General features: G+C 43.1%; 1 protein-coding gene across 1 annotated transcript in view; it reads right to left on the reverse strand.

Moving 5' to 3' along the window:
• Positions 1-66: 66 nt before the first annotated feature.
• Positions 67-25,576, reverse strand: part of SNX14 (sorting nexin 14) — a 35,820-nt gene continuing 10,310 nt past the window's right edge. Inside the window, exons 10-28 of the mRNA XM_083608272.1 lie at positions 22,261-22,305; positions 22,096-22,176; positions 21,864-21,978; positions 20,715-20,870; positions 20,238-20,362; positions 19,151-19,209; positions 13,301-13,433; positions 12,363-12,555; positions 11,779-11,862; positions 11,546-11,646; positions 11,185-11,296; positions 8,505-8,545; positions 8,254-8,373; positions 7,437-7,560; positions 5,915-6,079; positions 5,541-5,636; positions 3,599-3,690; positions 894-950; positions 67-270 (exon numbers count right to left, since the gene is read on the reverse strand). Coding sequence (XP_083464398.1) covers positions 265-270; positions 894-950; positions 3,599-3,690; positions 5,541-5,636; positions 5,915-6,079; positions 7,437-7,560; positions 8,254-8,373; positions 8,505-8,545; positions 11,185-11,296; positions 11,546-11,646; positions 11,779-11,862; positions 12,363-12,555; positions 13,301-13,433; positions 19,151-19,209; positions 20,238-20,362; positions 20,715-20,870; positions 21,864-21,978; positions 22,096-22,176; positions 22,261-22,305 — 1,905 coding nt within the window. The 3' untranslated portion in view covers positions 67-264. The remainder of the gene's footprint in view (positions 271-893; positions 951-3,598; positions 3,691-5,540; positions 5,637-5,914; positions 6,080-7,436; positions 7,561-8,253; positions 8,374-8,504; positions 8,546-11,184; positions 11,297-11,545; positions 11,647-11,778; positions 11,863-12,362; positions 12,556-13,300; positions 13,434-19,150; positions 19,210-20,237; positions 20,363-20,714; positions 20,871-21,863; positions 21,979-22,095; positions 22,177-22,260; positions 22,306-25,576) is intronic.

Genomic DNA, 25,576 nt, shown 5'->3' on the forward strand with positions numbered 1-25,576 from the left:
TTTGGGGGTGGGGTGGGGTTGGCAGTACTTTTTATTAGGAAGAAAGACAGTGAGGTATTACTGAAATTCAGCCAGTAATAAACTTTAATCTTTCTTCAGTGAATATATTTTTTTTGAAGTCAAAGTTCATTCTATTTACAAGGAAATGTACAAGACTAAATACATGACCTATTCAATAAATTAGCACATAGCAACTATCTATAAAATGGAGTTAATCCAGTATTTTGTTGTTTTCATCCACTATGATCCGGAGGAAGCATACTTTTAAACCTGTCAACAGCAGTATTGGGGAAGAGAGAAAGAGAAAATACCTGTGATTTAAATTTATCCAGCTATGGAATGGCAATACAATTACAGTACAAGCTCAAAGCAATGCATTAAGAAGTTGTGTAATGTGTAAGTGCTCTAGTATTACAGGGGAATACTGAGATAAGCACAGTTCGTCACAAAAACCATTCAGGATGGTGAAATCTAAAGTCCCCTGTGCAAAGTTCTGAAACGATAGCTTCAAACTGGCTGATGTAGCAACAAACATAATCTTCAGTTACGCACTGATGAGTAAAGGGGCACAATGTACCAGCATATTCTGTAAAAATGGCACTGCAGTGAGTGGAAGTAGCTCCAAGCCCCTTGCACAATTTCTATTAATATCAGCTGGGGCTTATGGATGAGAACGGGGGTTGGCTGGAAACAGTGCCATAACTTAGTTGAAAAAACTTAGGTTTTTTGTTTTTCTTTTAGAAAAGGAATGGCATACATATCACTATTAAAATTCATATGGTGCAGACTGCATAGCAGAGCTGAGAACCATAAAGAGCAACTAAAATTAAGAGCACAATGCCTTCATGAAGGGCAACTAAAACAGATAAATATGACTTTGTGTCACAACATACCTCATTCAATTCTGGAAATAGTTCCTGAATCCCAATATCCAGTAGAACATACGTTAACTAAAATAAAACGTAGAGATAAATTACATCCAGGAATTAGCAATACAGACTACAGTGACTGTAGGTGATTAGTAAGCCCCCACTTAGAAGAATCGCCACCTACATGGTAACAAATCCCGAACAATAACCTAAAAGGACTCCCACGGTACACTTGACAGAAAAGTACAACCCCACCCAGATGCAAATGAACCTTTAAGGGCTTATATACTAGGAGATGGAACCTTTTTAAAACAAACTACGGTAGTTTAAAAGGTTCTATTTTTGTTGACACACGCCACTTTGAATACCTGGCCATGACAAGATAAGCTGGCAGTAATCTAGTGCCATCATTCTGCCAAATCTCAAGTGGCAAATTTTATTAACCTTGCACCGAAGTGTCACAGCGAAGAATTTTGTCATGCCACAGCTGGAGTGGCACTGGCATCACAAATCCCAAGTGATCTTGCCAAATTCTGTATAACCCCCACCCTTCCTGCCTATGCTCCCATGAGCTACCTTACTGCTATCTATTTGAATTTATTTTGGCACCAATATCACAGATTTGGCATTTCTCTCCTAAATAAATAAATAAATACATATTTTTATTTATACCCCACCCTTCCCGGTTTAAAAACCGGGCTCAGGTCAGCTAACAGCAAGTATAAAACATTGATTAAAATGCGACTTTAAAACAGCATAGAATACAGCATAAAATGCAGCATCAATAAAATTCAGGGGTCATTTTGGGAAGGAAAAAACCCCAGTCAGTAGACATTGAATGAACACCAGGGCTAACTGGCCAAGTTGGTCCTACTAGGGCCAGCAAGGAGACCAGAGAAGAATTTAACCAGAAAGGGTTTCTTCATAGAAGAGGAAAGCGAAAAGGGAATAGAGGATCAGGTTAATTCAAATTGAAGCCCAGGTGGAATAGTTGTCTTACAGGCCCAGCGGAAGGAGATCAAGTCCTGTAGGGCCCTAGTCTCATGGGACAGAGCATTCCACCAGGTCGGAGCAGTCACTGAAAAAGGCCTGGCCTTGGCGGATAGTCTGATAGTCTGGCTTCCTTAGGGCCCAGGACCTTTAAGCTATTATTATTAATGGACCTTGGGGTCCTCTGCAGGACATACCAGGAGAGGCAGCCCCGTAAGTACGAGGGTCCTAGGCCGTATAGGGCTTTAAAGGTCAAAACCAGCACCTTAAACCTGACCCCATACTCCACCGGGAGCCACTGCAGCTGGTAGAGCACTGGGTGAATATGCTCCTGTGGCAAGGACCCTGTGAGGAGCCTCACTGCAGCATTCTGCACCTGCTGGAGTTTCTGGGACAGTTTCAAGGGCAGCCCCGCATAGAGCGAGTTACAGTAGTCAAGCTTGGAGGTGACCATCGAATGGATCACTGTGGCCAGGTCGGGGCGGGAAAGGTAAGGGACCAACTGCTTGAAACGGCGAAGATGGAAAAATGTCGCCTTGGCTGTTGCTGCAACCTGCGCCTCCATGGAAAGGGAGGCATCAAGGATTACACCCAAACTCTTAACGGAAGGCAATGGCACTAATTGAGCCCCCGCAAGAGAAGGGAGTTGGTCCCCCAACCCCATGCCATCCAGACCCAGCCAGAGGACCTCTATCTTTGAAGGATTTAATTTCAGTCGGCTCCCATGAAGCCATCCAGCCACAGCTTTCAAGCATCTGGTCAGTGTGTTCAGGGCCGAGTCAGGGTGGCCGTCCATCAGCAGATAGAGCTGAGTGTCATCAGCATATTGGTGACAACCCAGCCCAAAGCTCCGGACAATCTGGGCGAGGGGGTGCATAATGATGTTGAAAAGCATCCGGGAAAGGATTGTGCCCTGTGGCACTCCACACACCAAGGAGTGGCGCGATGATATCTCCCTCCTTGGCGACACCCTCTGTCCCCGACCAGAGATAAAGGAGCACAGCCATTGTCAGGCTGTGCCCTGAATCCCCACGGTGGCAAGGCGGTGGTCCAGAAGATCGTGATCAACCACGTCAAAATCTGCTGACAAATCTAAAAGAATCAGCAGTCCTGACCAGCCTCGATCCAGTTGTCTACAGAGATCATCTGTTAGGGCGACCAGAGCTGTCTTGGTCCCGAAACCAGGACAGAAACCGGACTGAAATGGATCTAAAGCTGTGCAGCAGCAGGGCAGTTTAGAAAAAAAGGTAAGGGGGGTGGGAACATGATAGAGGTGTTTAAACTGCGCATGGTGTGAATACAGAAAAGCCTATTTCACTCCACTGTAATACTAGGACATGGAGGAATCCAATGAAGCTGAATGTCGGACGATTCAGGACAGAAAAAAGAAAGGGCTTCTTCATGCAGCACCAGGTTAAAACATTGGAGGTTGCTCTCACAGCAGGTAATAGTGGCCCCCAACTTGGATTAGAGAAATTAATGGATAAGGCTATCACTAGCCATGATGGCTATGTTCCACTGCCACTGCCCAAGGCAGCATACCTCCGAATACCAATTGCTGGGGAACACAAGTGGGGAGAATGCTTCTGCGCTCATGTTTGGCTTGCAAGCTTTCCATAGTTGACCACTGTAAGAAGAAGAACTGGACTCTACCGGCCCTTGGCCCTGGTTTCTCTCCGGCAGAAGAGAAAAGGAGGTCATTTCAAAACATTATAAATAATGGCTGTGAGAGCACCTACTTGTTTGTTGAGCACTGGCTGCTGCAGTCCATCAAACAGAAGTCTTATGCCTTCGTATTTGGCCTCCTCTCCAATGCACTTGCCTATCAAATCTGGACAAAATGCCAAAACGAAACCAGTTATGGCAACTCAAACAAGGAGGAGTAGAAACTCAATGCCCAGATCATCCCCAGAGCTTTAAGTTATCAACAATGATTATTCTGCAAAAGAGATCAGCTGGTGACACCCAGTTTCCCTGAAACACTTGGGCAAGATCAGCACCCCGACATATTGTGTTGGGGCAAGCAGCACATTTCCTACAGCATCTATTGTTTGACAAGGGAGTGACTTCATGCCTCGAAGTTCATGAACCAACAAGTGTCCCATTTGGGGGCACAGAGGCATTATCATGTTCTGCTCCAATGTAATGATTAACCGGCTGTGCCTATCCAATCTTAAATTATGTTAACTGCATTGATAATCCTCTGCTGGATGCACAATGCAGTATGACTTAGGTCAAGTCAGAGAAGTCTGACTACATTTAGGTGGAGCGTTCCATAAAACAGAAGAGTTAAGTCCTTTACAAGTCAACTTGTTGTAGTCATCACAATTTGTTCAAATACAAGTTCTTTATATCATGCACAGTTAAGAGAGAAAATCCCTTGCTCTCTCAAATAAATATTGAATAAATATTGTAATATTAAAGATATGTAACCACTTGAAAGAAACGATTAGGCCTAGGATTAAAATGGAATTAAATTTATAAATAAGAAAATGTACGATAAGGAAAGCTATGTATTATGATTAGGACTGTGATATGGTCTTTTGAAACACTGATATTGGAAACTGCTACATATAATTACTAAGAAATTCAGATGGAAGAGATTCGAGGAAGTCAAATACTATGTCTATGAAGATGGATGGCACTTAATTTTAATTAATTAAGTGGTAATATGTTGTATGTATCTTTTTTCTTTTTTCTCTTTTTCTCCTATTTTTTGTTTGTCTTTATTATTGTTAATCTTTTCTTTTTTATTATGTTTATTTACTGAAAATAATAAATATTATTTGAAAAGAAAAGAAAATCCCTTGCACTCAGAGGCATATCTAGGGTCCCTTGCACCCTTGGCAAGGGGCAGCATTAGATTCAAACTACAAGGCGGGGGGCAAAGATAAAAAGGTAAGCAGCTAGCAGCAAATATGTTTCTGTGTGCCCGTGACACTGTGGAGTTGTGGGCACCCATGCTACTGGGAAAGTGTCCCAATGAATGTGGCACACACCTTCTCAGCATAGTATGAAGAATGGATGTTCTCTTAGCATTCTACATAAAGTGGGAAGATGGTTGCATCACACCTGGAGCACAAGAAAGGCCCAGACAGAGGAGCCTCAAGCAAGAAAGGAGCACTTTGGGGCTGGGGAAAGCACCATAGGAAACGATACACTTAGCAGCAGATATGAAGGAATCCTCCTGATTGTCTAACGAGACTGCATAGGGACATCTTTTACTGGAAAGCAGCAAGCACACCTTCAGCAAATATGCCCTTTGCATTCTGGGAATCCCATCCTCCTACAGTGCTCTTTTCGAAGCATTAAACTATGAATTATCAAAGACATGACACTGTATCTGAAATGCAGGACCAGAGGATGCTCCAGCCGATAAATTGCAAGAATCCAGCAATGCTTATGCCACTGCCAATATTGCTAAAGAGTTTATACGAAGAGAGAAAGTATAAAACAGTAAAAAACACACACACACACAACCCACACCAAATTTGTCACATGATAATTTCTACGGTCCACAAAGGTTTTAGAAATGTAATGCATCCCAAACCATCTCCCAAGTCTTTCAAGCTAGAATGCCTTAAAAAATGTGCACCCCTGGATATTTGTATTAACATGTGCCATTCAGCCTCGTCATTTAGCATGCCTCTCTTGACATATCATGCTGCAAAAATACTGAACCTGGAATGTATTTCATCATTTCTTCAAAGGTCTGTTTTGCCCTCTTGTGCTTATCCTGAGGAGATCGAGGTTCAGAATTCTCACAAAATACAGCATCTGAAACAAAAGAAACCCATTTTTTGCTCTGTGGTGCTATCAGCACAGGTTGACTGTTGCTTTAATTATCTTACCTGGTGAACTTCAGTTAATTAAATGCAAAAGATACTAACCTTAAAAAAAAGCCCTTTAGTTAACAGCTCTTGCTGAAGTATGCGCTAGTTTTTACTTTATGCAAAGACACACAACAACAAAAAAGGCAACTGTGCAAGTACCAAAATAAGTTGCAAGTACAAAACAGAGCAAGTCTTTTTATAAAGGGATAACTTTCCACTAACCTCTCAGAAGTGTTATAAGTGACACCAGGCGATGCTCCTGAAAGAGTTGCTCTAGCTTGTGCTGCAGGTAGTAGTCTGTGTACTCCTCTAAGGTGCGCTTGAAGAGAATTCGCCCTCCCATCAAGATATGGTGAAGCCAATCAGGAATATGGAAAACAACCCTACCTGCAAAGTCATTATCATTACATATATTTAGTGTATGGGCATGCTTTTTTTAATTTTTAGAACACATTTACGTTTCAAAGCAGCTACAGAGGCTCTGATTAAGCCTCCATGTTCTAAACAATGGTTGGGGGGAAATGGCTACGTATATAAACGAACTACATTTAAAAAGCTCATCTTGCAGATATTTGTAAAATGCCAGCAAGACACACGTATTGCTGTTAGCCATGGTAGCTAAGCATTAACTTCCACACTACAAGTCAGAACACTCTGAGATCCAGAAGTGGAGACTAACAGGGGGGCAAGGCTACTGCCTTCACCTACTGCAGGCATGCTGTGGACCAGAGTGCCCACGAAAGCCTTTTTGGAGCTCCCAGAATGAACCACAATCCTCATATTCCAAGCTTTTATTTTTTTCAGTAAGGTTTCTAAAAAATTTAGAGCCTGTAATACAAGGCAAAACCTTCTTATTATTTACCATGAGAAATGTTCACAGCAATAGTGTGTGTGTGTGTGTGTGTGTGTGTGTGAGATATTAATATTTTGTGATCTTCACAACCCAGATAACCATGGTAAGCCTCAGGTTGTCCAGTGGAGCAGCAACGACTCTGCTGTAATTTGTGTTATGCCATGCCCCACCCCACCCTGGCAGCCATATTGTGTTATGCCACACCTTCTATGATGACTGGTGTGCACAGCACTTTTTCAAAATACTAGTCATTTACCTCCCTCTTGATTTAATAAAGAAAGTAAAGGGAGAGTGCAGAAGACAACATGGGAGTAAAAAAACCTGTAGCTGCTGGAGCTTTCCTGGCTGCTGACAGATACTCTTTTTGTGGGAAGGGGGATTCTGGTGGTATGCCTGGTCTCTGAGTTCCATCTTTAGTGAGTGGTTCCTATTTGTGATGAACCATCTACACATGGTAAGTTAAATCCCATTCTTCTTCCAGCCACCGCCTCCTACTCAGCAGGGCTGAAAAAACTGTCCACAGTTACTGAATATGCTCATCAATCTTATTTCTCCCCAAACTTCAGAGATCCCAGGGCTTTATATACATTGTGGTGATTTTTGGAAACAAAAATTCTGTGGGTGGCAAAAAGCGTTCTCTCTTTGTTTCTGCTGTAATTCCATCAGCACAGTTGTGATCAAAGTCCCACATTGCAGAAGGAGAGAGAAAAAAAACAACATCGAGTCAGCATGGGAATTGTGCCAATAACAAAACTTTCCACACCCATATCTTTGAAATGAGATTTATCTGATCCTGGCACAAACTCCCAACACACATAATATGTGGTAGATAAGCCTCTTGTATTAACAGGCCCTCTGCTGAAAAAGAAAAACCAAGACATGATTTCTCACCAATGTACATTAAGTAGTCATAGACTCCTTCAACAGTCATCATTTCCATAAAGTAGTTCTGAATTTGTCTTCTCTCTAAGTTCTCTGAGCGGTTTGCGTTGTTCTTATACAGGTCATTAAAAAGCTGAAACAGGAGAGCATCAAGTTTTCAAACAGCAACATCACAAAAAAAAACCCGTTCTTCAGTAATTTGCAGATTTAATGGAAGCCACATCACTTTTCTCTGGCAACAACAGAATAGCTGAAGCGGTCAGAAGTTCTGAAATGCTATCCAATATTACCATAAAAAGGATGTTCTATTATTTTGAATGAAATTATCTGAGAGTTTGAAACATCAGCTTTACGCAGTTTTTAGCCATGTCAACCATTAACCCTAGTCTTGCACTTCAGCTATGCCAAAATGAAGTCTTCACACCTGTGATATTCTGATTTTGAAGGAATCTGAATGGAGAGGGAGGAAGGAAAAGACAGGATTGAATGAACCATGTAGCCTGTTCCTGTACATGGAACTGGTTTACAGACTTCTCCCTCTCAAACAGCAGCAACTGCCCTGCTATGTACGAGGGCATGTCTTTTGAAAAGGAGGGAAAGTTTCAAGGGAAGTTTGTGAGATGGAATGAGGGGGATCTGCTGTTTAAGAGGGGAATCAAACTCTTACTAGATTTGGAGTGCGCCTAAGTCTAGCTCTTTGGCTCCCAGTCTACAGACTTTACAGCTTATTCAATCAGACAAAAGTTATGGTATAAATAGGTATTGATAAAAGGTTGTGTTTACAATATCTGATTTTGTTTCTCACCCCAGCAGACATACCACATACCTTTTTGTTGTTTTCAGAAGTAGGACTGAGAATAGTAAGCTCGGGTTTACTTGGCTTAGGCTTGGGAGATTCACAGGAGTTAATAAAATTTATAATGAATGGCTCCAAGTGCTGGCCTTTCTGAAATTAACCAAACAATAGCTGTAATGGAACGTTTTCAAAAGAAAAGCTCTCTGGGACAAATCTACTACTAGTTTTTGGGCGGGAGGGGACATAGTAATTACAAACACAATTAATTAAGTTATACCCACCTCTTTCATTAGCTTCCCTGGGACAGATTTTATAATTTTACCTGCAAATGAAAAACAGTAGGGAAAAATAAGCAATGATTCGCATTAGCAATAACATAGCATTAACTGTGTTCCTCCACTTATTTTATAGAATTGGGTTATATCCAGCTACATCATACGTAAAGTAGAATCCCTGCAATTAATGAGTATATTAATTTCAATGTCTACTCAAAGTAGAATTTAGCTGGCTGGATGCAATCTGCAAAATTTGTCCCCTGCTCTTTTTAAAAGCTCAATTCTCTTTTTAATCTTGACTGCACCTCCTATCATTCAAAGCCATCGTTGCTGTTGTGTATACTGAAGTATTTCATGCATGGAATGAAACAGATAAAATAGATACTTAGTCTGATGGAGCGTCTCCACCCGCATCGTTCTGCCCGGACACTGAGGTCCAGCGCCGAGTGCCTTCTGGTGGTTCCCTCACTGCGAGAAGCCAAGTTACAGGGAACCAGGCAGAGGGCCTTCTCAGTAGTGGCGCCTGCCCTGTGGAACGCCCTCCCACCAGATGTCAAAGAGAACAACAACTACCAGACTTTTAGAAGACATCTGAAAGCAGCCCTGTTTAGGGAAGCTTTTAATGTTTGATGCATTACTGTACAGTGGTACCTCGGGTTACATATGCTTCAGGTTACATACACTTCAAGTTACAGACTCTGCTAACCCAGAAATATTACCTCGGGTTAAGAACTTTGCTTCAGGATGAGAACAGAAATCGTGCTCTGGCGGTGCAGCGGCAGCGGGAGGCCCCATTAGCTAAAGTGGTGCTTCAGGTTAAGAAAGTTTCAGGTTAAGAACGGACCTCCAGAACGAATTAAGTTCTTAACCCGAGGTACCACTGTATTTTAATATTTTGTTGGAAGCTGCCCAGAGTGGCTGGGGAAGCCCAGCCAGAAGGTGGGGGTATAAATAAATTATTATTATTACTATTATTATTATTATTTACTTAGTCTGACTGTGTTAGTATTATGGGTTTTCATACTTTAAGTAATGTCATATTTTGCTCAGAATTACCAAAGAATCATAGAATCTTAGAGTTGGAAGGGACACAAGGGTCATCTAGCCCAACCCCCTGCAATGCAGGAATCTCAGCTAAAGCATCTGTGACACATGGCCTAATTATCTAATTGCCTACTTGTTTGTAACACCCTTCCTGTAAGTCATGCCTTTGAAGGTGAGAAGAGAACACGCACGTTATTATCTACATGACAAATATTTGGCTCCAGACTTGCTTTTCCAAGAATGAAGGGTTCCCTCAGTCTGTGGAAGGGACTTTGACAGAGCAGAGGCTCATGTTGTTAAAATCGGCAATTCGTTCCAATGCCTCCTTCCTCTTTCAGCCTCCACATCGCCTCCCATGCTGCTCCAGATCATGCTTTTCTGGGAGAGCTGGCAAAAAAATCACCCACCTTCTGCCAGTGGGACCACTCCTGGACCATCAGGATAACGTAACTAAGTTTTAAACCACAGTCGTACCTTGGAAGTCGAACAGAATCTGTTCCGGAAGTCTATTTGACTTCCAAAATGTTCGGAATCCAAAGTACGGCTTCTGATTGGAGATTCCTGCAGCCAACCAGAAGCCCCGTTGGACATTCTGGTTCCAAAGAATGTTCGCAAACCGGAACACTCACTTCCAGGTTTGCGGCATTCGGGAGCCAAAATGTCCGAGTACCAAGACGTTCAGGATCCAAGGTACAACTATATACTATTTAGTATTAGCTACCAAAGAGAAAGGGACGTGGGTGGAGCTGTGGGTTAAACCACAGAGCCTAGGGCTTGCCGATCAGAAGGTCGGCGGTTCGAATCCCTGTGACGGGGTGAGCTCCCGTTGCTCGGTCCCTGCTCCTGCCAACATAACAGTTCGAAAGCACGTCAAGTACAAGTAGATAAATTCCTCTGGCGGGAAGGTAAACGGCATTTCCATGCACTGCTCTGCTTCGCCAGAAGCGGCTTAGTCATGCCGGCCACATGACCTGGAAGCTGTATGCCAGCTCCCTCGGCCAATAAAGTGAGATGAGCGCCGCAACCCCAGAGTCGGCCACAACTGGACCTAATGGTCAGGGGTCCCTTTACCCTTTACCTTTTACCAAAGAGAAAGATTTCTATATGCACATGGGAACTTCTAATTTTTTACTCTACAATCATATGAATCATAGCTGGTTTAGACGTGTGGCAGAAAGCAGTTGTGGGTGTGTGGCAGGAGGTGAAGGAATGTTTTAATTGGTTAGAATCCAACATGTGCAATTTTGCCCTCAGCTATAGGGTGGCGCTGTGGGTAAAACCTCAGTGCCTAGGACGTGCCGATCATATGGTCGGCAGTTCGAATCCCCGCGGCGGGGTGAGCTCCCGTCGTTCGGTCCCAGCTCCTGCCCACCTAGCAGTTCAAAAGCACTCTTAAGTGCAAGTACATAAATAGGTACCGCTTTATAGCGGGAAGGTAAACGGCGCTTCCGTGTGCTGCGCTGGTGCTGGCTCGCCAGAGCAGCTTCGTCACACTGGCCACGTGACCCGGAAGTGTCTTCGGACGGCGCCGGCTCACGGCCTCTAGAGCGAGATGAACACGCAACCCCAGAGTCGGATACAACTGGCCCGTACGGGCAGGGGTACCTTTACCTTTATAGGGTTGTTGTTGTTGTTTACATACCTAGATTGACATCAGGCAACATTTTATCAAGAAACTGAGTCTCTCCACCATTAGGGGATAAGAAGTCAGCCAAAAGCTGGCTGTTGCTTAGTTCAGGATGTTGTGAAAGTTTCTTTGAGGGAGACAAAAAGAAAAACAAGCAATTACACTCAAATTAGCTTCTCTTTAGGACTGTTAAATGTTGCAAGGTAAAAATCATGAGATACAATTTGAATTAAAATGCCATTTGAGATCATGGTCATTCAAAATGTGTTGTGTGGCTATCAGATGGCAAATGTACACAGAGAGAATAGGAAATTGATGAGCAGCAACCCAAGCTATCCACAGAAATAAGTACATCTCAAGTGAAGCTTCTTCATACCTGCAGATATTCCTGAAACTCCTCTCTCTTTGACATCAAGAATTCATAGTTCTTTGGTCCAATGATCCTCTTTGAAGGAAGCTGTGCATCAGGGAATGTACCTGATCATAGCACAATAGGTACAATATAGTTAAAGTGAAGATTTATTTTCACTTGCACTAAAATGATAGTGTAAATTTTATCGAAGTAAAATGCTATTTTAACCTCCACAGGAGGGTAGGAAATGAACATACCATGGAATTCTGTTAGCTTTGACTCAAGAACATAAAATTCAAGGTATTTTCTGTAGACCGACCAGTGTTCAGGTTTGTGACCAACTGAAAATACACACAGATTATTTTTTTTACTTTTCCCTCTTGTTCATCCAAGAAGGGTTAAAAAAAAAGTTCTACAGGCAAATGTACAAGTGTAAGACAATATGGAAAAAGTCCTCAGAAGGTGTGGTGGTATTTTTTTTTATTATTTATTTATTTGTTTGTTTGTTTGTTTGTTTGTTTATTTATTTATTATTATTATTATTATTATTATTATTATTATTATTATTATTATTATCAGCAACAGCAGCAATAATATCCTGCTGCAGTCAAACTATAAATACAAAAGGAAATACCCCAGTCATCCTAACAGGTGCAATGTTCAATAAAAGTTTATCAGTGTTTTAGACAATGCATTTGGATTTGCTGGTTCTTAATATTTTTCAAGACTTCACAGGATCTTGAAAACAACTAAGATAAAATGAGTGTGCACCAGAGCTGGCAAATCAAGAGGATTAAGGCAGGTAGGGTAAATAGGCATACACTTGTAAAGGTACCAGTACCTGCCATTCTGTCATTCCTTTCCACATCAATGCAAAATACGGGAATTCTCTCTTTCCTTTGAAGAGGGGGGTCTTCAAAGAAGTCCACATACGGGATGGTAATTTTCCAAGCTGCAAGATTGCGAGGGGTATTAGGTGTGCTAAGTGCCTCCACGGGAGAATCATCTTCCATTACCACGATGCCTTCTTCAATCTACAGTGGAAGATTCATGCATCAAGAGACCATTTTGAGCCTATTTTATTCAAGGTAACTTAAAATGTGTTTCCATATGTGAACAAATGTATCTTGCCTTTTGACTATAATCACAGAGCTCAGGAAAGCTTACAATTCAAAACTGACAAAACAAAGTATTAAATTGCACTGTATGAAACAAAAAACAAAAACCCAGTGCTTCTTTTCTATAAAAAAATGTTTAGGGGCACTCTCATTTTGACTCAATAAAATCACCATTTTATAGTTCAAATCGGGGGAAATAAATACAGTAAATGGACAAAAGTACAAAAATTCAGGAAATGTTTAGGGGTATGCGTACCCCTGCGTACTCCCAGAAAAAAAGCACTGATAAAAACCAAGACTGTATCTAAAGTTTCAAGAAGGCTCCAACCAGTGTGACAAAAAATGAGGGACGATGGGTGTTGCAGCACTGCCACAACAGTTCCTTATTTAGCTATGTCTGAAAGAATCTGCCTTGAACGCAATATATACAAAGTGACACAAGCTCTCAAGAGAGCCAATCAACTTCTTCAAGGATGAAACTCATGTGATCGTGTTCTCGCACTTGTGTTGCTAATCGGTAACCATAAAATGAAGCAAAGACAGAATGGACTGAAGTCGGGACAGGGAGCAATCAAAAAACGGATTGGTGGCAGCATGTGGTGAACAGGACAGAGGACAAGTGTGCAGTCAAAGCTGCTAGGACAAAGAACCACCAACTCACAAAGTCATCCTCTCCTTCAGCCAGGCCATAGTTGGGCAGAACTGCGCCTTCCATTGTGGTACTCTTGAACACGCCTTTAATTTTGCTACTAATACTTCTGATTCCGGACGATTCTCCTTTTCTCTGCATGCTCCTACATGAAATAAAAAGGAAATGCATACTGCATAGCTATTCCAAGGAGAGAAAACCAAAATACCGCAAAGGGAACATTGAAGCGACTCTACAACACAAACAATTCATGGGGACATTTCTTTGCCCCAATCCAGCAGGGGAGACCAAAGGGAAAAGGAACTAGGCTTCTGCTAGTAATAGACCCATACAAACAGATGTTCCATGTTGCCAGTTCTGATATTTCTGGTCACTTGGTAAAGAGAGAGACACATTCCTGGCACATGCATACCCTGTCCTCTATTCAAAGCCCTCTGGATTGGGGCCTATGATCTATTTCACTTTAGCATTTACAACAGGGGTGGGGAACCTTTGGCCCTCAAAATAACTACATCAGAGGTGGTTTTAGGGCAGCACAACTGGTTCCCCCGCAATGGGCACCAAGCTGAAAGGGAGCCCAGTAAACACTTGTTCAGTTATGGGAAGCAAGTGTGAGGGCTCTGACAGGGTCCTCTTTCCTCCTTTCTAAAGCCTAGTTAGCACTTGCCCTGCTTTGGGGTGGGATAGGGGGCTCTAGGACCCTGCAGGAATCCTCACACCTGTTTCCAAAAGCCCAGCATAGCATGAGGGCTGGGGAGGAGGCGCAAAATTCTGGCCTAGTTCAGGGCACCATAATACCAAAGCCTGCCCCCCGACTACCTCTCCTATCATCCCTGACCACTGGTCCATGCTGGCTGGACTGATGGGAGGTGGAGTCCAGCAACATCTGGAGGGCCACAGGTTCCTCATCCCTGATTTACAGTGTAAATTTCACAAAATGACTATATTTAGAAATTGCAATAACCTATGGTTTATCCCTTCTGGGATTGCATGCTCACTCTCCCCCACTTTCTCCAGAGCGGCCATGAGGATTACAGGAAACTTTTGCTGCCAATTTCAGCTTACCACAGTTTAGCATGCTGTCCAAATCCTAAACTATGGTTAATCTTAACTGTGGTTTGGTGAAAGATGTCAGACTGATAACGCATGATTTGAAGTTAAGCTTAATCATGCTTCGTTGGGTTTGACTGATCCGAGAAACTGCAATTAATTAGAAATGGAGCTGAGAGCTCCCTAAGAGAGGCTGGGGAAACCCAGCCAGATGGGTGGGGTATAAATAATAAATTGATGATGATGATGATGATGTTACACTGGAGGAAGAGTGGGAGGATGTGAATCTGAAGGTAGGCTAGGCTTGTCCCTGTCACATCAAACCATGGTTTCTCTTGACATCCGAAAGCAACAACAGAAAACATCATCAGCTGTGAAACGCTGGGTACATGGAAAGAATGCTTTTTATATTGCAAGGGCCTCGACGGGGTGTGGGTGTGTGAATTCAGACACAGTAACATTGTTAATGTGTAAACGTACTGCACCCTCCTCTAGCCCCATAAAATACTTCTCTAGGGCTCAGGCTATCCAGGGTTAGGTGCAGCAGGCCAGCTTTGCTTCCTGCCCAAGCTCAGCAACCAGTCTCTTACACTGGAGAAAGCAAGAGGAGCATTTGGGGACAGCACTAGGATGGGCTGCTAAACCTGCTCCTTAGCCTTGATGATGCCACCTTTTGATAACCCAACTTATTCCTGTCTGCACAGCTCCCTCTTCATCACCTGATACTGTCTGGAGAAGGGTTCTATTTCTGGCCAGAGAAGTGTGACGGAATGTTAAAGAAACAGCTCAAAATATACAGATTACAAAAACCCATAGCTTTCTGAAATGCATCCCTCCAAGTCAGGCATGGCCAAACATGGCCCTCCAGCTGTTTTGGGACTACAATTCCCATCATCCCTGACCACTGGTCCTGTTAGCTAGGGATGATGGGAGTTGTAGTCCCAAAACAGCTGGAGGGCCAAGTTTGGCCATGCCTGCTCCAAGTGCTGAGTGTGGGGGGCAATGAACTAATTGTTTTCTTACTATAGCACCCTTTCTGGCAAATACAAAACAGAAGCTGATGTAGTGACAATAATCAAGGAAACTGGCTATTCATATTGCAAAAATCACAGTGAGTGGGATGGGGGGGGATGCTGAATAACGTAAGCTTAAGCTATTGTTAAACTTGCACATAAATAATCAAGCATTTGCACAGGCATGTGTGATATGAGACGGCCCTAACTTACTTTAAAGCAGCAGGGAGAGATGGAAAAAAGCCAGATGGGAGGGTTAGGACTGACTGAAAATGAGGGAAAACAGACGCAGACGAAGCCTCCTGGCTGGCGAAAGCGGCTTGCCCTAAAGAAGGTGGCTTGATGCATGGCTTATAATCTTGCTCAGAGCTAGAGCAACTTATAACAGAGCATCCAGAAGGCAGCAAATTCAAATGAAAAGACAGACATTAGCCAACAAATCTGCATTCCTCACAAAAAAAAGCCATGCTTCACATATACAGCCGCTTCATGCATGCACGCTGGCCTGACGCCCTTACACCAAACAAAGCCAACTTCATTTCCTACTCTAGAAACACACCAAGCATCCGAGTGGGGGTGGAAAAACCCCCACACAAAATGTGGGTCTTATTCAAAAAGCGGTAGTAATGGTAAATAAAAAAACAGGGGGGGGGGGAGGGAGGAGAGCACCATCTGGTAATAGCTATGGAATAACTGGACTGTGTTTTCTGCTAACAAAAGCACTGCTGAACAGAACAGGGTCTTCAGATATCTCCTTGTTAACCCTTACTATTCTGATTGCAGTGTGCATTTACATTTCATATATAAAACCTCAATGGGGAAGAAGTGCATTTAAAGAAAAAGGAATATGCACAACTATTTGACCCAGTTATTAAAACAGCATCATTAAACTAGGCTGGGTACAACAGGTGGCTAGTGATTTAGGAATGCTTAGTGGGAGATTTCTAGAGTTCAGAAAATATCCAAGGAAAGCTATGCCTTAAAGCCAAACCGAATGCCATTTTTGCTGATGTTTCAAAACAAGACAGAAATGTGCAGTTACTTGAACTATCACTTGAGCCTGGAAATAGTTTCCATGTATTTATTAATTTTTTAAAAATGTGTACAAGTGAAATATGATATAGTCACAAATAGATACAGCGTAAACAAGCAACAATGGCATGTCAGCTCAATTTACTATAAACAATCCAAGCAGAGACTACCTCTCCAGCTAGGCAACTAATAGTACTGTATTCCACAAGCCAAGAAAAAGGTGAATCCCATTACACTTCTATTCTACTCGAACAGTGCAGTTAAAAATGTTAGTAGCTGCTATAGTGGCTGTCATTTCCAAATGCACTTGGACGTATCTGCTTTTCTTCACAACAGCTTGATCTTGCATTCGCTTACATATACAGTATGATAAAAAAGTACTGGCACTGTTTCATAAAGTTTGTGACACCACAGTTATGCTTGCTTGGAGCTGAACTTAAATGTAATGCATTTGGCGAAGCTGTGCACCGAAGATGTAAAGTGGTCTGCTGAACTGGTGAGATCACAGCAGAAATCTGATTTCTCCTTCTTTGAGCCCTGAAACAATGGTGCAGTAGGATGGCCCATTTCACACACACACACACACACACACACACACACACACCCCGGGGGGCAGGACTTCTGTGCCTTTTACAGCTACCCAGAAAGGACAACAGAAACAGGTGACACTTCCATGGTAATTGCATCTGCATGGCAGGAAATGCATCACTTGCATAGATCTGGGGTGGGCAGTTAAGAGGAAAGAATATCCTTCCCAGAATACAAATGTCAGCAATGATTTAAAAGTAGCAAGAATAACTGAGGGCTGCAAGGAAGTCATTCCTGAATTATTTTCATACTAATGAAAGCCATACTAGTTCTCTTTTTCCCTTTTTCTTTTCTTTAGCCCCTTATTTTAGCCGCATTTCATTGCATTCCAATCCAACTGACACTAATCCAATGGCAACATGTAAGCACCAAGCAGATGTCTTCAGTTTTTGACTGTTTTATAACCAGATAAAATTTGTGGTTGCCAATGAACTGGTTATTCCCCAGACATGACACTGGGCTTTGGAGGCGCTTGGAAGAAGGTGTGGTCTTACCACTTCCCTTGGCTTGGCTTGAGAGCTGTCACAAGCCCTCTTTCCACACTTAAAATCCTAACATGGCTGGAAGGATAGAAGGCAAGCTCTCTCCACCTTCTTGTAAGCTCTTAACCTTGAGGATAATATATAACTTACACACACACGTGATTAGTTAGCCAACTGTGTTTTCTTTTTAAAAAAGAAAATTGGCCTTAATATTGATTCAATAAAGTAACACATTACATACTTTAAAAACTAGCTACGTGCACTATTTTAAACTCAGAAACCAAGCCCAACAATTACATGAGATCATAAAGAATTTTATGAGAGATATTAGAATACTGAGAATTACACAAACAGACACAACATGCGCATACTCCAGAAAGGCAATTGTTTTTCACACGCCATTCTTCTTTAGATAGGAAATATCTACAAACAAAATGTGGAGCTACGTAGCTAATTAGGAGACTGAATAGCAAAAGTTACTTACCACTAAGCATAAGAGGACTGTATTATTGCTAAATAGGCAAGGGTCATTTCACATGCAATCCAGTCCCATGTATGCAGATAGGGCTACCCTACTCTCAGCACAAAAAAACAACTGGAAAACTTGTGCATTCACAGTCATAGAACTCTGCCTGCCATAATGCACACCTGTGACTCTGGATCCCAGCCATGTGTATCAATAAATCTGGGTTGACAGTATCTGTGCACATGCAGAAATAGAGATCCCCTCCAAGAATAAAGTGGCGCGAGCATTTTAACCATACCAATGCAAACTGCAAGTAGGAGGGTCTGCAATGATGTGCTGCTTGCCACCATCAAGTTGCACTTATCTATTCATTAATTCTTATCTTTCCCGAAGCAAGCAGACACCTGCAATGCTCAGGACACGAATCCTCTCCTTGCTCAAAGACGACAGGATACTAGCATGTACCTAAACCCAGGAAGATGGGCTTTACTTAAATTGTTGATTTGCATTTATTTATTTTTACTTGTCACTGATACCCTGCCCACACCCATAGGCACTGTGTGGCATTCGTTTTAAAAGCTTGAATTTCATTTATTTTTTTGCCATTTGTGGTCATATTCAAACAGTGGGCAATCAATAGTGTCCAGGGATCATCTTTCCTTTCCCCACCCCATAAAGTGGTCTGGTGCCAAGGGTGTCCGGTTGCACAGAAACATAGAAAACGTAAGTCTGACAACTGGGTCCATCTAGCTGGGTGCTGTCTGCAGCAGGCATCCCCAAACTGGGCCCTCCAGCTGTTTTGGGACTACAATTCCCATCATCCCTGACCAATGGTCCTGTTAGCTAGGGGTGATGGGAGTTGTAGTCCCAAAACAGCTGGAGGGCCGAGTTTGGGGATGCCTGGCAGCAGCTCTCCATGGTTTCAGAAAGGGATCTCTCCCAGCCCTACCGGGAGTGCCAGGAATCAAACTAGGGAACCCTTTGCATGCAAACCCATGATGCTCTACCACTGAGCTGTAGTGCTTAACTGGAGCTTGTCAAAGACAGGGAAGGTATTGTGGTCAATGTACGACAACTCATTTCAATGATTATTTAACATAACACGCTCTGTTTTCTCGAGTCTGTATTGAAACAAAGTTTAATAAAAGCCAAATACATCTGACAATCTTATTGCCGTCGTTGTCCCCCCCCCCAAAAAAGCTTTCAAAACATGCAAGTATAATACACCTACTTGTTTGATTTAGAATTGCGTGTTGGAGATTCATCTACTTTTAAGAGATGTCTGAAAAACTAAGCCAGGAAAAGAAAGTTAAAAATGGCTAAGCACATCTTTTTCATTTCATAATTATATTTTCCATAATAAAGCAGATGATTCATTTGTCAGAAATACTCAAAATAAAAAGACACATTTTGATACTATTAAATTTGAAATTAACTGTACTACTAGGATCTAAAACAGTGGTTCCCAATTAGCTAAGTACTGCAGACCCACAGTTTTTCATAAACCAAGCCATGGACCCCTTGAGTTTGAAAATGTTGATATCTCTCTGTTAGTTTTTCGCTATGTGAATGGTGCCATGGACTCCCTCCATGTGTTACGCAGACCCCTGAGGTCCATGGACCACCAGTTGGGAACTACTGATCTAAAGGATTTCTGTAACCTGCTCTTAATCAGCAGAAGTGTCATTTCAAGGCAGATTCCTTATTTTGTCTCAAGGTGATAATATAATCTGGGGCGGGGGGTGGGGGGAATCATGAATGGGGAACAATATCCATGGCGTTCTATTGAGCGTTCCCCCAGTTATTGACATTGACAAGAACAGTTTCTCTCCCCTTAACAAGAAAAGTCCCTGCCTCAGCAGGCAAGGCTTAACAACTCGGCGCTGCCCTCTGCAGGAAGTGCATTGATGCTAGTCCTTTTCCAACGGAGTTTTGCAAGTAAGGAGAAGGGGTTTGTACAGGCTGTACCCTCACTCTCTCCCCACACAATTTTCTGCAAGGGTAAAGGGCTTGGGTCAAGCCTTTCTCTTCCTTTGCTCTTCCTCCTCTCCCACCTACACAGTTAAGGCAACTGGAAGATCTATATTCAGAGGTCTATTTTTAAAAATAGAGCATTATCACTCCACATTAGAATTCTGCCCAGGAAGAATAACAAGCACCTTTGAGCTAAACATATTGCAGAGACCAAAACTCTGTAATAATGGAAACCATCTTAACTAAAAACAAATGGGCAAGCATTAAAGCCACTGTATTGCATTTCTGCTTTTAAAATACATCTGACCAAATAAATATGAGCTTTCTCTCATCTTCGGGCTTACCTCACCACTGTGACAGAACCTAGGTGTAAATACGCTCTCTAAGAGGGAGAAAACATGTTCATAGGCTTCAAAAAGGCATCGCATCCTTTGCAGCTTCACAACTTCATCATAGGGACCTTCAGCAACTACAGGTGAAAATGCGGAGAATGTTGGTGTGCAAAATATCAGCTGCATAAAAATGCACAGTAATAGGAGGATTAGATATTCTCAGGACGGACTAAATCATCAAATTCTGCCCTCTTGATATTGGGAGGTTGACAAGAGCAGTTATTCTGGTAGTCAAGAAGAGACATGTGGGGGTGGGAATATCAAGGCCACCAAGTTTGATCAAGGCATGTGCTTTGACTACACAGGTACTGTACAATCTGGCCCAACATTTCTATTATCCTGTGGAAACTGGCAAGATAAGGGAGAAAGTAATTGCAGGTGCAGAGCCAACTACCAAAGGGACCACTTCTTCCACCCAGTCTCACTTACTACTTTGTATCTCTTCCACAATGAAAGGATCAAATCTAATTTTGTCAATGCTTTCATCCAAACAGTAGGTTTTGTAGATTTTCTGTACTTCTTCATGAAGGGACATCTTTTCAGAATCTGACAATTCTGGCTGCAAAATTTTGTCATTAAGTTCCTCTGTTGGTGGAAGAAAATGAAAAAAAGGCATTATTTCTGAATACTGCAAATACTCCCTTCAAAGAAAACCCTGAAGCGATCTGCGGCTGTCAGGGAGCGGGTATGCATCACAGTCAATCTGAGCCAGTGAGCAGAGGGTGCAATCCTGCTAGCTGCAGGGGTCTGCTTTGCTGGCATGTTATCTGAAGGGAACACACCGAAGAGGACTGAAAAGGGGATGGCCAAGACCACAAAGGTCCCAAAGCAGGAGACTGAGGCATAGGGAGAGGGGGGAGAAAAAAACTAGCTACTGTCCCCATGCCGGCCGTTCTCTCACCATCGCTCATCATCACCACGGTGGTGCTGATGCAAGAGTTGGTTTGGGGATCAGTGGCAAGTGAGGTGAGTCCAGCTCAGTCAGCCGCTTCCCATAATGCAATTGCGGTGATGGCAGCCATAGAGTGGGAGAAGGTGGCAGTCGGTGACAGAGAGGAATGGGGTTGTCTGAACTGCAGTGAGCTGGGGCACGTTGAGGTGGCAATTACATGGGGGTGGGGCGGCAGTGAGGGGAGGGAAAGCAGATCTGGCAGGCCGTGATGCAGCAGTGCAGGAGCCACCTGCCAAGGGTGCAATCTTGCTGACTGCAAGGGTTTGCTTTGCTTTGCCATTGTGAAACAGCACCCAGAAGAACAGAAGCTCCCTGCTCTCTGCAGGAGATGCCCCTCCCAAATGCAGATGTAGTTGAAATGTCCCAGTTAAACATCAACCTCACCCTGAATTGATTCGGGGCAAGATTTTGGTTGGATATTATTGCGGTCAGCTTAGGGAGGGGGTGGCTGTACAGAGCCCCAGAAATGAGTGAATTACATTAGACATTTATAAATCTCAGTATTTTGTGTGTGTGTGTATTAGAATTATTGAGCATCGCTGGGAACTTTCAGCTAGTTAAGTCATACCACTCACAATAATGGCTATTTAATACAGGTGCAGTAGGAACTTATTGCGGTACCGTACCTACATCCAAGCAGAACTGCAATACATGCACCGCTCCTTCTTTTTTCAAAAAGTTCATAAAGAGAAAGAAAAGATCCTGCTGGTTTTTAATTTCTTTCAGCTCTAATTGTAAGACCTGAATAAAAAGTAAAAATAAATAAATTAAAAATTCCTTGTTTAATTTCAATAACGAAAACAAGAACAACAACAATGTAAACATGCACAGTATTTAAACTTTTTGTTTCATGCTTACAGAGGGCTTCTTGCTTCTGGGCTCTGCAAACTTTTGCAGGAAGGGAACCAAAGCAGAAGCAGGTTCTGTTGCTTTCTCGGGCTGCAGAAGAAGAGCAAGTCAACTGAGCAAGACCATGGGATTTCAGAAGCAGAAAAATTGTATTCGCATTTTGTCAGTACTCACTGGGCTGTCATCAATGAAGATAAGTAGCAAGTGGTTCACAGTATCCTAAAGAGAAGATTAAGAAAAAATATTTTACACACAACAGTTGGAGCCCAAAGGGCCACACCTGCATGAAAACTTTGCAGCACTGCACCCCTCCTAATGTGGAACCAAAATGGCTATATTGCCTGCCATTTCCGAAAAACCGCCCCGTCTTTAGTCGTACTCTACAAGGCACCAAAGCAGCGCCAGTGGGAAGAGGTATCAGACACATGCTTGTAAGCTACTAGCCGCAGCACATCTGCTCATCCTTCTGGACACAGAAACTTGAATTCAGATCAAAACATTAAGAACACTAGAGAGATCTGAAGCTGAAACGAGATGAGATACAGCCTGACGAAACTTGGCGTCTGTGGAATCCTGCGGGAGGGATTTAAAGCACAGAATGGACAGGAAGGAGGCGAACCGCTCCCTGAAACTGCTGTTTCAAACACGTTTTTTTTCCACTGGTGGAGGCTACTACTACTCACTGGAAGAAAAACAGTTCTAAGAAAAACATCAGGCTCCTGCAGCACCACCCTCCTTGTAGAGATTTGGCAGTAGCCCAGTCCTAGATTGAGATCCTGTAAAAGTTTTCTTGTGTCACCTTCGATAACCCCAATTACCTTGCCACCCCTTATCTCTCCATTCTGTTTTCCTGACGCACCCCTTCCTGTGACATTTGCTCATCCAGCTCTACCACCACCATCTATCCAAATGTCTCCTATTCCCTGAAAAGACTCTGCCCATCTTCCCTTGTTGCCCCTTAAGCCCTAAACTGCCACTATCTGACCACCTTAAGCCAGTGTTCAAAACTCCTCTTTTCCAGGAAGCCTTACTGCACACAATCCAAAACATGTGCAACTGAAATAACCACATCTTCTTTCCCTTCCTACCATGTTCTCATTACACACACAAAAGCCCATCATGGTGATCTGCACAAACCTGTCTGTCCATCCACAATTTTCCTTAGACCAAAGACTGGAATGGCATGTTTCAGGAATGTGCACGCCTGCCGCAATACATTAGCTTTTTCTCTTTAGTCAAGTCTGTTGATGGGAGCCCTTGAGATCTTTCAAATTCATACTTCCTACTCTTTTCAAAGCACCAATCTCTAAAGGTGTCCTGTCTCCTGCTGCCGTATGAACCCTTCTGCATTGGTTGGGCTCCCCCACCAACCCCTTGCCCACCCAAGATATAGGCGAGGGCTTGTTTTTACTAGATTTGGTCCTCATCAGAACACTTGCAGATCCATGTTTATTCCAGGTATTTCAGTTAAACCTAATAGCTTGCTCAAGTGAGCTAGCTAGATGTTACGTTTTGATTTGTCTTGCACTCTGCTCTCCTTCCTCCCCCTTCCTTTTTCATTATTTCTTTTAAATAAAGACATAATCGTTTTGTAATACTGGAGGTTGGATGGTGGCTTGAGATCACTACAGCTTATGAGCTAAGCTGATCCGAACACGCTCCAAGGTTTGGGCAGGCAGGGAATCAGGAGAGGATGGGCTGACTCTGCCTTCCAGCGATGACTGGAGAGAGAATATGCAGGTAGTTTCCCAATTCCTGGATTAAGAGGCTTATTGGAAGAGTGGTGGCAATACTACCGAAAAGCTGGAGCTGTGTGGGTCATGCTTTCCCCCCTTGGAGGGTGTTTGTGCGCGTTCATGTGAAGAAAGCTCTGTGACACTGCCTTCCTGTGTAGTTTCTCTGCATCTGTTTTAGGGCAGGGAACTTCCATACCTGTTCTTCAGAAAGCACCAAGCACATAGATGGCGCTGAATAAACAACAACAACAACAACCACCACCCCTTTGATCCCAAGATGTAAACTATGACTAACATATATTATATTTCTTTCCCTTTGACTAAGGGTCTGTTTCTATGCTATGGTTTTAATGATTGACCACAAAGGCAGCCACCTCAGAGTGAGACTGCCAGCTCATACGTTCCACTGCCTCCGCAGAACTATGAGGTGGAAATGAGGGCTAAGTGGCATCTGCATGTTAATGGCGCTGCAGCCCAAACCTCCACTTCCTCCAGCAGTTTCCCAGGCCTAAGGCCAAGAGTGGAACAGAAGTCCCCTAACACCAGCCATTGGGCGTGCCCTACCAGAAAGGACCAGAGCCACTGTGTAGTAATAATAATAATAATGGTTTTACAGCAGCACGAAACTGTGGCCGTTCAACCCCCCATCCAGGTGAACTGAGTAAGGATGAGACACTCTTAGAACCAAAACTAGAACTTCATTTGTTTATACTCAATAAAGTTATTGCTTAGAGATACTTAAGATCTTCCTTAACTTCACACTATAAACCTGCCACTGGACAGATAAATTCTTTCTAGGGTGGCTATTGTCTTACGCTACCTGTAAAAGACTCCTAGCCCCTTCCAGAATTCTAACATCCCCCCCACACAGAGAGAGAACCTTGCCTGTCCACAGACGATCCCTATCTTTAACTGAGAGCCAATTCCCTATCTGTCCCCGATGACAGATAAACTCTGAGTCCTCTCAGATAAGTCAGACACCCCTTCTGCCCACCCTGAAAGTCCCTCTCTCTAATCCCAGCCTCCTGTCTAACCCAGAGAAAATCTCTCAGACAGTCCCTAGCTGACCATCAGCTGTCAGCACTTCGCTTAAATTTCACTCTCTTACACACATACACGTGGAAGAGGATTTTCTCCTGCTCCAGAGGCTAGGACACGACCCAACAAATTCAAGTTACAAGAAAGGAGATTCTGACTAAACATCAGGAAGAGCTTTCTGGCAGTGAGCTGTTAGACGGTGGAAGGTGGTGAACTGAACTTTCACTGGAAGTCTTTATGCAGGGGTTTGGTGGCCACCTGCCATGGATGCTTCAGCTGAGATTCCTGCATTCCAGGGGGTTGGACTAGATGACCCACCGGATCTCTTCCAACTCTACAATTCTATGAGTCTATCCTTCTGTGACTAGATGATTGGCTCACCATCTCCCACTAGTTGTTGGGTCACATGCACCATAGTCAATGTTATCAAAGGTCACTAGAGTCCCAGGAGAACCAACAAGGCTACAATCCCCCATCCATTCCCCAGAGTAAGTCATCCACCAAAATGGCCAAGGCTGCTTCCATCACATAACTAGGCTGAAAGCCAGACTTGAATGGCTCCATAATCAATATCATCCAAGGCTGCTTGGAATTGCAGCAGCACCACCCACTCCAGACCTTGCTTAAAAATGGAACACTGGGCACCAGGGGATAGTTATCAAGGACCACTGGATCTAGATTTGATCTTTTAAAACAAAGGACATGGGCAGGGCAGC

Source organism: Podarcis filfolensis (genome assembly GCF_964270895.1).
Source record: "Podarcis filfolensis genome assembly, chromosome: 3".
Classification (NCBI taxonomy): domain Eukaryota; kingdom Metazoa; phylum Chordata; class Lepidosauria; order Squamata; family Lacertidae; genus Podarcis; species Podarcis filfolensis.